Here is a 17,650-nt window from a genome sequence, read left to right on the forward strand (position 1 = left end):
CTTTCTACTATGACGTCCAGGAATGTGAGTTTGTTGTCAGTTTCTTCCTCCTTGGTGAACTTTATGCCTGTGAGGGTGTTGTTGATGATGTTAAATGTCTCTTCTATCTTGTTTCGTTTTGTGATGACAAAGGTGTGATCTACGTAGCGGACCCAGATTTTTGGTTTGATGGTTGATAGGGCTGTTTACCCAGATTTTTGGTTTGATGGTTGATAGGGCTGTTTGTTCTCGTCTTTCCATTACCACTTCTGCTATGAATCCTGATAGCGGAGATCCCATGGGTGTGCTATTGGTTTGTTTGTAGATTATGTTGTTGAGGGTGAAGTGGGTGGTGAGTCACAGGTCCACTAGCTTCATGATGTTTTCGTTGGTAATGTGATTGATGGTGGTTGGGGTGTGTCTGATGGCCTCTTCTAAAAGTGTGGTAAGTGTTTCCTTTGCCAGGTCGATGTTGATGGAGGTGAACAGTACTGTTACGTCGAATGAGATCATTGTTTCGTCTTCCTCTATTTTGGTGTTTTTGATGATTTTTAGGAATTCCTGGGTGGGGTGGATAGAGTGCTGTGACTCTTCTACTAGGTATTCCAGTCTTGCGTGTAGTTCTTTGGCCAGTCTGTAAGTTGGTGTTCCGGGTAGTGAGACTACCAACACACACAAACGAAGCTGCCTCAGAACACTATTCCAACGAGCCACCACACACTGCAGCACAGACGAACTTCGGAAAATAGAGGAGAACCACCTATATGACGTATTCAAGAAGAACGGATGTTCAAAAAATACAGTCCGCAGATTCCTCAAGAACAAACCAAGACAAGCAGACCAAACACAGCCAGAAACCCTAACCACCTTACCATACATCAAAGAAGTTTCAGAAATGACAGCCAGACTACTAAGACCCCTCGGAATCCGAGTAGCGCACAAACCCACTAATACTCTCAAACAAAAACTAACAAACTTAAAAGACTCAGTACAACCCATGGACAAAACCAACGTCATCTATAAAATTCCATGCAAGGACTGCCACAAACACTACGTAGGACTAACGGGAAGAAAGTTAGCCACCAGGATACATGAACACCAGCTAGCCACAAATAGACACGACCCTCTCTCCCTCGTAGCCCTACACACAGATGAAAGAAACCACCATTTCGACTGGGAGAACACATCTATCCTGGGACAGGCTAAGCAAAGACATGCCAGAGAATTCCTAGAGGCCTGGCACTCCAACTACAACGCCATAAACAAACACATAGATCTAGATACCATCTATCAACCCCTCAGAAAACGAACAGGAAATGACATCACCACAAACCCCAGGAACCCCATCCAGGACAAACATATAAATAGAAAGCAGGAGACAACAGCTTCGCTTCACTTGGAGGTCGCCCCACTGATGATGTTACCTAGCCAGGTAATGAAACGTCTAGATATCAAACCTACAGCTCAGCGAGCAAACCTACACCCTAAACCTCAACCTGAGCTACAAACCTTGCAAAAAAGTCAGGATCTTGTCCCAGCTTGATATAGTTGATCCATTTTAGTTTGCTTGCCCCATATTGGTATCTAAGGACTAGGGCAAAATATTTAATGAAAAATATCCTGTGATCAAGTCGGTGAGTTAGATCCAGTATTGAAATTTTAGCTTCACACCCAACCCAAGCCCCACGTGCTTCTGGGAAAGCCAATATTATTAACAGTGAAACAATTCTGCACTGCACCAGTTGTGCACAATTGCACTGTGAAAATTATTTCTGTGCAGTGGATAATAAACATGCACGATGGCACAGTGGTTAGCACTGCTGCCTCACAGCGCCAGAGACCCGGGTTCAATTCCCGACTCAGGCTACTGACTGTGTGGAGTTTGCACGTTCTCCCCCTGTCTGCGTGGGTTTCCTCCAGGTGCTCCGGTTTCCTCCCACAGTCCAAAGATGTGCGGGTCAGGTGAATTGGCCATGCTAAATTGCCCGTAGTGTTAGGTTAAAGGGGTAAATGTAGGGGTATGGGTGGGTTGCGCTTCGGCGGGTCGGTGTGGACTTGTTGGGCCGAAGGGCCTGTTTCCACACTGTAAATAATCTAATCTAATCTAATCTAAACAATTCCAGGAGACACTGCAAAATACTGCAATGACACAATCTCTATTTTAATAACTTTTTAAAATGTTTTTTAGGGCTTCTTTCAAAGTGGCTCGGAGTCTAAAGTTTGATGAGAGCAGCCAAGAACTAACAATCTCCAGCTTGAGCAACAAAAGCAAAGAAGAAACGGGGATTGGTTTACAGGTATAGGACAAAAATGAATTCTTAAACATCTCTTCAAAATGTTAATCTTCCCATAAATTTCCAACCAGAAAATGAATATTCTCTGTTCAGCTTTTCGTGTTAAACGTGTATGAGGAATAGAATGATATTAAAATAATTAATAAGTGAACAATAATTCACATCTCTTGTATCAGTTACAGCTGTTATATTCAGTAATAAAAACTAATCACAACTATGTTGACTTTTGCGTTTGACAGTGATCATATAGTCTTCTGTAACTAAGGTTATGTGACAACAATGTTGACACAGGACTGAGCTTTAACACACCCTTCAGACTGCAGGACCTTGTTGGGTACTTACAACTCAAGTTGAAGTTATCGGGATTCTGTAACAAGAGATAATCCTCTTCTGTTGAATTGTGGGATACAATTTATATTTTAAGAATGTTAAACTATCCACACACAAAGCTAGTTCTTTGACACTATAATATAAAAAATGTTCTCTTAAAAAGAAAGTGATTGATAATTACAGTCAGCCCGACTTCAGTGGTTGTCAAATTATTGGAAAAACTACTGAGCTTACATGCATTGTTATTTAGAAAGGCACAGAGTAATCATGGACAGTCAGCCTGGACTAATTTTATTGCATTTTTTGAGGACATAACAAGGAGGGTTAATGAGGATGGTGAGTTTGATGTTGTATGCATTGATTTGTTTGTAAGACTTTTGATAGGTTTCATGTGGAAGGCTGATTAGAAAGGTTAAAAACCCATGGGATCGAAGAAGAGTTTGGCTCAGGGCGGCACAGTGGCTAGCACAGCCTCACAACACCAATGACCCAGGTTTGATTCTCGCCTTGGGTAAGTGTCAATGTGAAGTTGCATGTTCTCCCCATGTCTACATGGGTTTTGGCCAGCTGCTCCGTTTCCTACCCGTAGTCCAAAAATGTGTAGATTAAATGGATTGGTCATGCTAATTTGTCCGTAGTGTATAAGCATGTGCAGGCTAGATATATTAACAATGGAAAATGCAGTATTACAGGGATAGGGTAGGGGCTGTGTCTGGGTGGGATGCTCTTCAGAGGATTAGTGCAGATTCGATAGCCCAATTACCTTTTTCAGCTCTGTAGGGATTCTATTATTCTAGAAGCAAGTAGTCGATAACTGTTTGTGTAACTGGAAGCATGTTTCCAGTAGCGTTCCACGTGCTTTAGTACTATGATTTAGACTTCATTGTATAGAGTATGACTGAGAATTTTTAGTTGATACAACAGTTGGACATGTAGAATTCCGAAAGTCTGTAAATAATGAACAGTTGAGAAGAAAAGTGACAAATGGAATTTTATCCAGGAAAATGAGAGATACACATTTGGTTAGAGGGGGAATAAACAAGGCAAAATATTTACATAATTAGTGTTAGAAAGTTAAGAATTGTAGAGCAATAGAAGCACCCTGGATCACGTCTCCGTGATCCCTAAATGTAACCGAACAAGATACGGTGATTAAGGCACACAAGATGTTTTCCTTTATTTGCACAAAATATAAGAGTAGGAGATTTATGCGAGAACTTTATAAAACACTGGTAAGGTTGCAGCATATAGTTCTTGTCATCACATTATTGCAAGGACACAATCACACTGGAGGGCATACAGAAGAGGTTTACAATTTTTTACCAGACATTGACAATTTTGGCTTTGAAGACAGATCAGTTAGACTAGGATTATTAAGTTTGGAACAGATGAAGTTGAAGAGTTTTAATTGATGTGCATAAAATTGAGACTTGGGGGAGATAGAAAAGATGTATTTCCCTATCCAGAGAGGAAAATAATCAGGGTATAGATTTATAATGGAATTGGTAGCAGAATTAGAGGGACGTTATTTTCTTTCAGTTGATGGTAAGTGTCTGAAATTCGCTATGTGAGAGTGTAGAGGCAGACCTTGTCACAATTCCAATGCTTTTACACCTGATGTGCCACAGAACCTAGAAGGCTAAAGACCAAGAGTTGGAAAGTACGAATTGAGTAAATTTCTCTTTTTCAATTGGCATAGACACAATGTAGAGGGAGGTGGAGAGGAAGATATTGTGTTGCAGACGTAATGTTCATACCTCTGGGCCAAACATTTGAGATTCATGTCCCATACCGTTATTGACCATGGAAGTTGTGCTTGCCTCATCGCCGAGCAGACTGATTGTCAGTCTGTAAACATCATTTCAATTGTTGGCAGTAAGATAGCAAGCGACTTTCTGGTCAGCAATCCTGCTGGAGGCAGTGGTAAACCACAACAGTACTTTGCCAATAAGCATGGAACAATTCAATTGAAATCCATGACCCAACTGTTAGAAACAAGGCTAGGAGAAAAGATACACAGACATACAGTGGACCAAATGGCCTCCTGTGGTGTGTATTTCTATGACTCTATGAATTAACTGAATATGAGTAATAATTTAATGTCACAACTTACCATTTTGCTTTGTCTCATAATTAACTTAGGTGTTAATAGAATTCCAATAAAATCAAAGAATGATACAGCACCAAAGAAGGCCAATGACTTAGCATGTCTCTGCTAGAAGTCTGCAAGAGCAACTTTGCTCTCTGTGTTACAATTGAATAAATTCCTTTCTTTGCACTTTTGAGGTTAGTTCTAACAGTTTTGGTTTTCAATTCAATATTTATTTGACCACATATAAAGAAACAAGCTAGCCAGACCTATTAAGTTAGCATGTAAAGAATTTGTTTTATAACTGAAATAAACTCACTTGGTTAAAAGAAGAAGCATTACTAAATAGGAAAACAGTCTCAAATCCATGATATACTCTCACTAACACGCGAGCAAACAGAAGTTTCAGGATGGAGAAAGATAGAATTGGAAAACAGTTGGAAGTCCATTATTAAAAGCATTCTACATTCTGATGTTGTTCGTGAAGTTCTTGTACACCAAATCTGGAGACAATTTCTTTCCAAATGTAATCAGTCCTTTTCCCAAAATAGGTGCTATGGCACTTGAAATTTCTTTTATGTTTAAACTCTGTATCTCTGTGATGTATTCCATGTTCTAAGGATGATAGCATTCGGGCTTGAGAAAAGCTATTGAACAAGGAATGATGTTATTCCATTCTGCAGGTCATCTTGATGTTCCTGATTTCTGTAACAAAAAGTTAAGTTTGTAATGTTAGTTCTTCACAGGTGAAGTTTCAGCTGACTACTGGCTCCTCAGTGCGGTTAATCCATATTAACAAAGTAGTTTCATTGTCAAAGTTATCCAGCTTAACTTATTGTCTTCTTACAGGAGCTCCTGATTGATGTGTACAGAAGTATAGGAGAACCTGATAGTTTGTATGGCTGTGGTGGAGGGAAGATGTTACACCCACTTGCCAGGTAAAAACAAACAAAGTTAAACATTCGTCATACTTTACCCTGTGACAGTTCTGGTTATGTTGAATTCTGCATTTTTGTCCAGTTATTTTTTTCCATACTAATTCACTTCTGAAGATAGCTACCTCAGCTGTTTTTTTCAGTTCACTGGATGTTGACAGACCTCCAATTGCCAATTCTTTGCATGTAGGGCTTTGACACCATTATTACCATCATTTATGTTGCTGTCATAGTAAAGACTGATCTTTCCCTTTTAAATATTTTTGAATCAACCTGTTCACATATGCTATGACACAGCTCTGGACTTGAACCCAGGCCTCTGGCGCAGAGTTAGGTAACACTATGCCACAGGACCTCCTTATGTGATTTTTCCGTTATGAGCATCTGCGTACTTCCCTCAGATGACCAGTGCTTACTAATCAGAGTAGAAATTCTGAGTTAATTTGTCCTTCTCACCCAAAACATTTAGTGCAGTTGCATGGCCACTGCCCCCAACTCTTGACTCTATTTTTGTAATCTGTGATAAATGTCAGATAAATATGACCAAATTCCACAGGAGTCAGTGAGCAATGTACCTTCTAAGTAACAATAAACCATAATGGAGACCCAAAGATACATACAACATATATAATCTGAGAAAATGGGGAAATAATGAGACATTTGCACTTAGAGATTGCTGTTGATATAGAGTTTACTCAAAGGAATATTTAGACTCCTAACTTCATTAGTTCATATTCCCTGCTTGAGTCTTTCAGTGGTGAAAATTACAGGTGACTGCAGTCTTCTGAATGTTTCAGTGCTGTGATGGATTTTGCAGTCACTGTTTGTTGTTGCCACCAAAATAACAGAATAGAATATCTTCATTGTCATATGTACTCCAGTACTGGAGTGCAGTGGAATGTTTTTACAATGGCTTCCTTTAATGGTGCCATCTTAAGTACAAGTATCTGGGTACAAATCTGGGATACAAAAGAGGATTAAAGGAAAAATAGTGGCATTATTTACAGTGTCTAAAAAATAAGTTAGAAATAAGATAATTATACGTAGTTAAAGGACTGACATTACAGCCTGGAAAAGAATTTCAAATAGCAACAACTCAGCACCTCGTCTGACCACCTGCACCAGGCTCCAGTCCAACAACTGCGCTGCTCTGCTCCAAGCCTCCAGTCCACTCCACACCGGCACTCAGCTGCACCAAGGTAAGTTGCACTGCTCCAGGACTCAGGCTTCCCCTTGTGCTGCTCCAGGGCTTAGGCTTCCCCTTGTGCTGCTCCAGGACTCCAGGCTTCCCTTGTGCTGCTCCAGGACTCAGGCTTCCCCTTGTGCTGCTCCAGGGCTTAGGCTTCCCCTTGTGCTGCTCCAGGACTCAGGCTTCCCCTTGTGCTGCACCGGGACTCAGGCTTCCCCTTGTGCTGCTCCAGGACTCAGGCTTCCCCTTGTGCTGCACTGTGACTCAGCTTTCCCCTTGTGCTGCACTGTGACTCAGCTTTCCCCTTGTGCTGCACCGGGACTCAGGCTTCCCCTTGTGCTGCACCGGGACTCAGCCTTCCCCTTGTGCTGCACCGGGACTCAGGCTTCCCCTTGTACTGCTCCAGGGCTCAGCCTTCCCCTTTTGCTGCTCCAGGGCTCAGCCTTCCCCTTGTGCTGCTCCAGGGCTAAGCCTTCCCCTTGTGCTGCTCCAGGGCCCAGCCTTCCCCTTGTGCTGCTCCAGGACTCAGGCTTCCACTTGTGCTGCTCCAGGACTCAGGCTTCCACTTGTGCTGCACCGGGACTCAGGCTTCCCCTTGTGCTGCACCGGGACTCAGCCTTCCCCTTGTGCTGCACCGGGACTCAGCCTTCCCCTTGTGCCGCACCGGGACTCAGCCTTCCCCTTGTGCCGCACCGGGACTCAGCTTTCCCTTTGTGCTGCACCGGGACTCAGGCTTCCCCTTGTGCTGCTCCAGGGCTGATAAAAAGAGAGGAAGGAAAGTAAAAGAAACAAAAGATCAGGCACAGCAGTGGACCTCTGGTTGGAGCGTCCTACTCTGTCGCATCTTGCCGGAGCTTGGACTATACCTTATTCTAAAGTTGGTGCATTGTACAGGCTATCTGACTGAGGGAACATTGCTGGAGTTTTCAGTTAATGGTGAACTGCAATATATTTTCGTAGTCAGTTCAAATGTTTGACACAGTGTGATCCATAGTGTTAGGCAATTCACAATGCATACTTCCACCACTTTGTAATGCTTGGGTTTTCAAGGTGCATCTTCCTGTGGATGACAAAAGAGATGCAGAACTTTGCCATATACTACAAGAGAACCTCCTAACCACATTAATTATATAACACTAACATTTGAAATTTTTACAGTTTGACTCCTCTAAAATCCACGTTGTGGACCATTTTGCTGTACATAGCAATTTAAAAGAGATAACAGAAGAATAACTTGTCAAAACAATACTATTCTCAGAATAGAAGAGACATTGTAAAAGTATTATATACACAATGATTAAAAAATGAGGTTGGATTAATTATTTGGATTGCAAATGTTACAACCCACTGGGGTAGTGAACCATATGTCAAGCACCATTATTCCTGGAGGTGTACCAAATATCCAAGCTTTTTTTAAGGTAAGCAGAAATACCCCAATATACCAAGTTTCATAGAATGCATGGTCTGGGTTTTTGTACTAATCAAGAATTATTTAGTATAAGTATTTATACTACAGTTGCAGGGAAATTGATATAAACCATTGGCATATGACTAAAATTCTAATCTCTTTATGAACTCCCCCTAATGCAAACACACACAGATAAACAAATGGATTGTTGACAGAGGTAGAAAAATATGGAAAGTCAGTTCAGTGGTATTTGCTTCCTAATTCCAATGTTGAGATGATCTTCTTTCAGCTTGCCATGCACTTGATGTTCAGTTTCTTTTACTGCTTCCATTGATTTGTAAGAGACACAGAGTGGATGGTTCACATGTGAAATGTCTTTTTATAAATTCAAAAGTCACAACAACTGCTGCAGGAAAGGTAACTTGTTTTCTTCAAGTTTAAACTGAGCTTTATAATTGCAAAGAACAGGCAGCTTCAGGTGTGGAGAACAAATGCACATACCTCTGTGCCCTTCTCGCTCTCCCCCCCCCACCCAAACTTCCCAATTTGGAAGTCTGCAAATTGTCCAAAATTGATATTGATGTATAGAGAGTTCTTGTAGCTGACTGGAGTCATAAGGGATTGCCATTAATGAGGGTTTGCAGCCTCAACAGATGACCTTCACACTCCTAGAAGTGACGTGCACCCTGGGCGTAGTCCATAATATACTAAACAAATGGATGCCATCGAAGCTCATACTTGCATTTGGTGCACAAGTTATTTTCAGTAAATTAGGTACAGAAATTAAATAATATGTAATTGAACAGGTTATAATACTTAATATTAGTGGAAGGCAATTCAATCTGTCTGACCCCCAATCCGACTTTGGAGCAAGCGGTTTATAGTAAACGTGATCATCCCCTTTGTTAGCCGCAAGAGAAATGCAAAAAACAGCTAATGTTCACTCCACCTTGCTTTTGTGAATTTCTCAAAAGTATTTGGCCCCATAACTGGAATGGGAGTCTATTGATTATAACAAAAAAATTTGCTATCTTCTCAAGTTTTGCACACTCTGATAGTCCTTCTATGTTAAGATGCATGACATTATTCATTTCAGTGGCTCCACCTCTGACAGTTTTGAGATCCAGAATGGTATGAAACTGGGCTGTGTCTTAGCCTGTACTCTGTTTTGTCTCTTTTTCACTGTCTTCCTGACCAATGCTTTCCCTTTTGAAGCAGTATATTTCCTTACATGATTAGAGTCCTCTATCTATAGAGACCTAAAGCTAAGACTAAAGCACATTAAGTCCTGATTAGAGACTTCTATAAGCTGGTGATGCTACACGTTACCCAGAATCTCCCTCTGAGTTCAGGATATCAGTGGACACAGCCAATATGATTTTGCAGCTGTCAACCACACAGAAAATGTTGCAAATGACATCAACCTCTCTATATAATATTTTCTGACTTAATAAAGGCTTTTGACTTTATAAATCATGAGTTACTGTAAGATTCCTCTGAAGAATGCATGCCCTCCAAAATTTGTTGCCATCCCTCACTACCTTCATGATAATGCAAGCAGTGATTATTAGCAGTTGGTAGGATACCTGCACCAACGTTAGGGTCATCTCATAAAGAGGTGCCACAAGCAATAAGGCGTAATCATCCGCCATATAGTTCCTATACCAGATACCAGGTCTCCTGAACAGGTCATCTTCTCTTTGCACCGGAGGAGCATAAAGAAATGCTTCAAAGATGTGCTAACATCCAGCCTGAAAAATGCAATACTAACATCAACTCTTTGGGGACCATTATCCTGGACCTCGGCAGCCAGCGACAATAGACTGTTTTAACATTTTGAAACCCAACTACAACAAAAAGAAGAGGAAAATAAAGAGCCACAAAAAGAGCAAACCATGATCCAAATTAATAGATGACCAGATATCCCACATTACAACTAATGTCCTATGTGGCGTAAATTTTGTAAATCCTCAATCAGTCTTAACACCAACAGTTGGACTTGGGGGAAATAATTGACCTTTGAGGGATAACCAGTAATAATAGATGCCCAGACTGACAACTAGCTGCAAAGATTCATGGATAATCTGTCTCATTTCTAGTATATTCTTTGTCACCATTAGTATCAAGAAAATTATAGTTATGGAGAAAAGGTACTACGATCAGATGCAACAACATACCACTAGAAGCAGTTAGCAAATGCTAACCAGGCGGTTATGGCCTAGTGGTATTATTGCTAGACTATTAATTCAGAGACTCCGCTAACAATTTGAGGACACAGGTTCAAATCCCACCACGGCAGAGGGTGGAATTTGATTTTAATCAACAAAATCTGGAGTTAAGAATATATTGATGACCATGAAACCATTGTCAGTTGTCTGAAAAACCCATCTGGCTTATAATGTCCTTGAGGAAAGGAAATCTGTCTTCCTTACCTGATCTGGCCTACATGTGACTCCAGAACAACAACAATGTCATTGATTCTTAAATGCCCTCAAGGCAATTAAGGATCAGCAACAAATGCTGATGCCAGTGACGCCTATATCCTGTGAATGAATAGGAAATGCCACTACCTTGGAAGTACAGTTTCAGACAATCTTCTCTTGATGAAGAACTTAGCTGTTGCATTGGCAAGGCAAATTCCAACTTACACTGACAACAAATGGAGACATGGAAGACGTAAAACGTCCTGTTGGGCTAAGATTCTTATTGGTAACACCTGTATTCTCAGCACCTTACCATAGTGCTTCAGGAGGCTGTTCATAGCCCACATCAACTCTAGCTTCCCAGCCTGCCTCAATCTCCTGCAATGTGCCTACCAGGTCCATATAGAACACCATTTCCCTAGGAGAAAGTGAGGACTGCAGATGCTGGAGATCAGAGCTGAAAATGTGTTGCTGGAAAAGCGCAGCAGGTCAGGCAGCATCCAAGGAGCAGGAGAATCGACGTTTCGGGCAAAAGCCCTTCTTCAGGAATGACCATGTTCTCCTGTTCCTTAGATGCTGCCTGACCTGCTGCGCTTTTCCAGCAACACATTTTCAACACTGTTTCGCTAGCCCTACACTCAACTTTGGAACATCTGGATAACAAGGACACCTACACTAGGCTCCTACACATTGACTACAGCTCCACTTTCAACAGCATAATTTCCTCCAAACTAATTTCAAACTCTGAGACCTAGGTCTCAGCTCCGCCCTCTGAAATGGATCCTCACCTACCTGACCCACAGACCGTAATCAGTGAAGATAGACAATAGCAACTCCTCCATGATAATCCTCAATGTTGGCACCCCGCAAGGATGTGTTCTGGGGCTCCAATGGTATAGGTAGTTCTTGTGTAACCCCGCATTATAGAAAAATTGAGCTTTAGAAACAACACTTAATAAGGTGTTGGCAATGTACTCCCGTTATAGTCAACCAATGTTTAAATTCATTAATTGTGTTACAGTGAATTTCTATTAACGAAATGCGTGTTATAGCGTAACAACCTGTACTTCCTGTACCTCCATGGCTGTGTAGCCAAATTCCATACGATTACCATCTGCAAGTTTGCTGACAGCACCATTATGGTAGGCCGGATAGCAAACAACGATGAGTCAGAATACAGGAAGGAGATGGAGGGCTTGGTGTTGTCATACAATGATAACAATCTCTCTCTCCATGTCATAAAAAGAAAATAACTGATTGTTGATTTCAGGAAGAAAGGGGAGGACACGCCCCTATCTACATCAATGAAGCTGAGGTGGAGAGCATCAAGAATGTCAAATTCCTAGGAGTGACAATAATCAACTGTCTGTCCTGGACCTCCCGCGTAGATGTGACTGTCAAGAAGATTCAATAATGCCTCTTTTTTTCTGAGGTGGCTGAGGAAATTTGGCATGTTCATAAAGACCCTCACCAATGTTTACAGATGCATAATAGCAGTCATTCTAGCCAGGTGCATAACAGCTTGGTATGGCAACTGCTCTGCCCAAGACTAGCAGAAACTACAGAAAGTTGTGTGCACAGCCCAGACCATCATGGAAGGCAACCTCCTATCCATGGACTCCATCTACATTTCTCGTTGCTGCAAAAAGGCTGCCAGCATCACAGACCCCTCCCACCCCAGTAATACTCTCTTCTATAAAGCAGAAGATATGGAAACACATGTACCAATAAGTTCAAGAACAGCTTCTTCCCTGCTGATACTAGACTGCTGAATGGATCCTTCTAACTTCAAATAATGTTTACCTTGTTTTGTGCACCTCCTGTGCAGTGTAACCTGTATGCTTCACTCTGTCTAAGCACCCTATGATCTGTATGTCCTTGTTTGCTATGATCTGCCTGTAATACTCACAAAACAAAGCTTTTCACTGTAGATACATGTGACTACAATAAATAAAATCAAATCAGCATAATCTGGAGAATTCATGCCTAGTATGAAGAAAGGTTCAATAACTTCCATTTCTGATATTTACAAACTTCTCTTGGAATCACATTGAAAGGCAAAAACACTAATGAATTAGTTATTTCCAGAGCAAACATACAAAGCATAATATGAAGCATGGGTATGTGCCCAGGCTCAAAGATGGTTGAATCATCAAAAATAAGTGAAACAGGAAAGTAGCCCTTGCTTCAGAGCTCCCATTCAAGAATACTGTCAAAAAAGAGGTGAAACCTCTCACATCGATCATCAAATGGAGAAATTCGAGCTGGCAAGTGTGACACCAGCTGTGGGCAGGAATTTACCACCACAATGACATCTGTTTTCAGAAACTACAAAGCAGGCATCAGCCCTCAAAACATGACTTCAGCAGAGATCATCCTGTACTACTGGAAAAGATCAACTTCATTTTTGACACTGATGACAGACTTTGCTTTTCCAGAATCATTTTGTTCAACCATCAAGAGAAGTGCAGCAGATGATCGCATCTGACTTACCCAAGTTCTGAGGTTGCATTCCCATCATCTCATGCAAATAGGAGGATGTCAATCATGAACACAGATTACTTTTAAAAAATTAAACATAGAAATCAAATCATTTGTCAAGTAACTGACTAAAATGTTTAATTTTGGTAGAAGGCTGCCATTTGTTTGATTCCATTTGGCTAATCTAATATTTGATTTTAACTTTACACAGAATTCGAACATATGAACATGAAGTGCTATGGGACAAAGCTCTTGTAACATATGATATTGAAATGAATCTCCCTGTCTCTACACGTCAAGCCGGTATTGTCCAGGTAACAAGACCAAAAGATATAGGAGCAGAATTATGCCGATCAACTTATCAAGTCTGCTCCACCGTTAGATCATGGCACGAATATGTGCGGTCTTAAGTCCTGAAACTGGTATTTATGTACTGCATTATAACTGTAACAATAATGATTGTGATGGAAAAAACTCCACTTGGTTGGATAAGTCTGGTCTGACAACACTCAAGGAGTTTAACTCCATCCAAGACAAAGCAGCCTACTTGATTAGCATCCCATCAATTACCGTCAACATTCCCTCCTTCCACCACAGTGGGCAACTGTATGTACCATCTACAAGATGCACTGCAGTAACTCATCAAGACTCCTTTGACAGCATTTTCCATAACTATGACCTCTGGATCAGAATCTGGGCATGCTGTTCACAATGATTCTGTGGATGTGTTTAAACTGCATGTTAATTCAAAAATTGGCTCACCATCACTTTCTCAAAGGCAATTAGGGATGAGCAATAAATGCTTACCTAGTCATCAACACCAACTTTCATTGAAAGAATAATACTAAATTGCATGATGTCCTGCTTCTCAGTATTTTGCAGCTCTGCAGATGTTTAATTTAGTAAATCTGCAAAAATAAAGGTTAGACGATTCTGTGACCAGTCAGCCTCTGGTGTTGGATGATGATTGGCTGCCTGCATGATAAGCTATCTTTTTCAATGTGCTGTCTATCCACTTGCCAGCCTGTGTAGGTCAGTTTCCAGACTTATGACTTTTTTTTGCAACATAATGAGGCTCCTCTTTTAATCTAATATTATTCCTAACTTCGTTATAAGCCACAGACATATATTTCTCACTGCGTTTTATTTCAGTAGATGTATACTTGTTAAATAGTTTGAATTGCTTGTTATTATTTATCACCATTCCTTAAAGTCTATTTTCCCATTCAGCTATAACCAGCTGTCCTGTTATATCAATGTAATTTATCAATGTAAACCTAATCTGTTTAGGTTTAAGATTCCTGTTTGTCACTTTAGAATATTCTTTTCAAATTTGATGTTGAATTCAGTTGTATTGTGATCACAATTCCTCAAGGTTTGTTTTTGCTGTTAAACATTAATTGCTCAGTTGTACAATACTAAACTAACTTTATCCCTAGTTAGGTCCATGATATATTGCTTCAGAAAAGTTTCTACAAACTCATCTCCCAAACCACCTTTGTCAACTTCATTGGTCTAACCTATACAAAGATTAAAGTTCATCACAGCCTTTTCCTTTACATTATTCCCGCCAGTATTTTCTTATTCTTGCTATTGTGAATTTTCAACTGTACTAATTCAACTGACAGTTCTTTGTCAGTAATGTACTTGTTTCATCCTTTATTATCAATGCTTCCCCTACACATTTTCCATTTTGTCTGGTGTTTTTTCATTTGCTCTACATCCTGGGACATTTCTTTATCAACCTGGGTTACCTTTTAACCATGTCTCCTCACTAGCACCTTAGGGTAGATAGCCAAGTTTGGAAAGCTATTGCACCATTAGGAAAGAAAATACTGCTGATGCAGTCATTACTCCATTGTGTCTATTAGACAACATTCCATCATCATCATGCAGACAGAAAAGGTCCAGAAGAGGAGCACAGTGACCCTGAGACACTTCAATGCAAACCAGATAATTCAGATACCTTTTATCTTTCAAATCAAACAAGGCCAAGGAAGCACTAAATTCACCACATCCCACCTGACAAATCAAAACTTTTTAAGTTGAATCCTTATAGAAAGGACCAAAAGAAGCAAAGGCAGAGAATGGGCACCGTGAAGGGCAAATTGGGTGTTTATAATCAAGGGCACCATAACTAATTCAGATATGAAGATCTGATTTCCATACAAGCTGTGAGTGATTGATCTTGATATCAAGGCAACATTCGACTGACCGTGGTACAAAAGGAGTAAAAGACTGGTATCATTGAAGGAACTCTCCAGTAACCAGAGCCATACCTAACACATGTGAAAAAAATCTTCTCATGGGACAGGCCTTATTTAAATGTTGAGACATTGCTGCAAGACTTCCTCGGGGCAATAAAAACAGATAATCTGGAAATACCGTGTCAGGAAGCATCGGAAGAATGGTGCAAGGCCTTCAAATGTTAATTCCGTTTCCCTCCATAGATATTGCCTGTCTTATTGAGTATTTCCAGCATTTTGTGTTTATATTTCCGATATCCAGCATATGCAGGATTTTCCTTTCCCTTGGGGCAGTGCCTTGATTTTACAAAATCTGTCATAATGTCAGAAATGAAGCTGTTGATTGATGATTCCACAGTGCTTAGCTCCATACACAATTCCTCCATTGATAAAGCCCCTAATTCTAGCTTACAGAGGGACTTGGACAACACCTAGGTGTGGGCTGACAAATGGCTGATTATATTAATGACAGGCATTGAAAACCTCTGATATGAAAAGAGGCAGCTACCTCACCTTTGGTACCACCATTACCATATTCTTTAAAATTAACATTTTGGACATTGTCTGAAACTCAACTGGATTTGCCATATGAACTAAAAGAGCAGGTCAGAAACTAACAAATTATAAATGTTCTGATTCATGAAAGTTTATCTGCAAACTAAGATAAAGGAATATTGACCATTTATCTAGATAAGTAAAAGAATAACAACACTTGAGAAGGTCAGCATTGTCCAGTGTAGAGCAGTCATTTGATAGGCACCTTTGACTCAAAATACATCTGACCACTAGTTTACTTTGGTTGCATTATATGTGTCAATAGCTCACCAAGCATAAAACAATCCCTTTTCTGGAATTTTTACAAAGAAGCCCAAAAGTGCACATATCAAAAGAACAGCATCATTTCCAAGATCATCTCATGTCACCCTCTATTCTCATAGAGACATATATTAATGATGGGAGTTCTGTTTTTACAGCGATAGCAGCTGTAGGTCTTCAAGGTTCACCACTTTTTCAGGACAATTAACATTTTTCAGTAAGTACAGCCTTAACAACATCACCTACAAATTTATCTTTTTTTTGAAATGCATCTAATTTCACCTTTTTCTTCACTTGTCCTTCATTTTTTGATCAATCTGTTTGTACTTACAGAACTTCAATGTTCAGACATTATCACACTTGCAAATAGCACTGCTTCATAAAACACTTTTCGGCCCTACTAACTCAAAATCTATAATTAGCATATGTATTAATACTTCCCCACTTTGTTGTTTTCACGGATCCCATAAAAACCTAATTTTAGTTTTTTGGTTCTGAAAAAAGGAGCAAGCCTGACATGCTTACTCTTACTCCTTTTACAACTGTTGACTGACCTGTTATGCTTTTCCAGTATTCTTTTGATTAAAAACCTCAGGAATGGACCAACAATGGATCCTTTGCAAGTCCTGTCTGCATTTGTACTCACAAATAGTTTGTTAAAATCTGTAATTGATTTGTGTTTGCTGATGTAGGCTTTACAGAACTTTGGATTATGCCATGTTCTCACTACATATCTAAAGGGACTTGAAGCTGAAAATGCAGAATGGTGTGAAGAATTGCAGGAAATCTATTTCCATGCAGCCTGGAGGAACATGCAGTGGGATCATGTTCCCCCATGCAGGTAAATACAATGTGTTCTGCCTTCAAATAAACTGAATTGCACACAACTTGTCTGTGAATATCTTAGCTTTTGGGGTTTATTTGTTGTCATTGTATTAAAACAACTTTTTGAGTCAGAAACCTAGATCTGAACTGGAATACCTGAAAGAGTAGTGAAGGCAAATGCAGTCAGTGCTTTCAAAAAGGATTTGGATAAGCACCGAGAAGGAAAAAGAATTTGCATGGTTATAGGGTTCAGAGGTGGTTGGACCTTGCAAAGAGCTGGCACAGCTCACTGAAATAAAAAAAAATTCCATCTGTGCTGTAAAAATTTCAGAAACATTTTAGTGAACCTATTTTTGATAAAGATTACCATCAGTGATTTCTTGTAATTATATTGTACCCTTGATGAAATAAAATATTCCAATGTATTTCACAATTAGAGTCCATTATCTTCTGAATAGTACTTTAATCCCTTAACAATATACAGTACCTCATTCTTGGTAAGGTGATTTTCTTGCTTTGTCAATTTAAAAGACATTAAGAAACAAATCTGCTTCTATTGCGCCAATGTACTTCTCTTGAATTATACTTACACTTTGTAGTTATGGAGTTGTACAGATATTTGGCTGTTTTTGTAC

General features: G+C 40.1%; 1 protein-coding gene across 2 annotated transcripts in view; it reads left to right on the plus strand.

The window, feature by feature from the left end:
* Nucleotides 1–17,650, plus strand: part of atm (ATM serine/threonine kinase) — a 165,957-nt gene that overhangs the window by 97,373 nt on the left and 50,934 nt on the right. For both annotated transcript variants that reach the window (XR_006311919.1, XM_043691843.1), the window contains exons 40-43: nucleotides 2,168–2,276; nucleotides 5,542–5,630; nucleotides 13,340–13,442; nucleotides 16,883–17,031. Coding sequence is in view for 1 of the 2 variants with exons in the window: in XM_043691843.1 (XP_043547778.1) it covers nucleotides 2,168–2,276; nucleotides 5,542–5,630; nucleotides 13,340–13,442; nucleotides 16,883–17,031 (450 nt within the window). In the remaining variant the exon portion in view is untranslated. The remainder of the gene's footprint in view (nucleotides 1–2,167; nucleotides 2,277–5,541; nucleotides 5,631–13,339; nucleotides 13,443–16,882; nucleotides 17,032–17,650) is intronic.

Source organism: Chiloscyllium plagiosum, chromosome 6, assembly GCF_004010195.1.
Source record: "Chiloscyllium plagiosum isolate BGI_BamShark_2017 chromosome 6, ASM401019v2, whole genome shotgun sequence".
NCBI classification, from domain to species: domain Eukaryota; kingdom Metazoa; phylum Chordata; class Chondrichthyes; order Orectolobiformes; family Hemiscylliidae; genus Chiloscyllium; species Chiloscyllium plagiosum.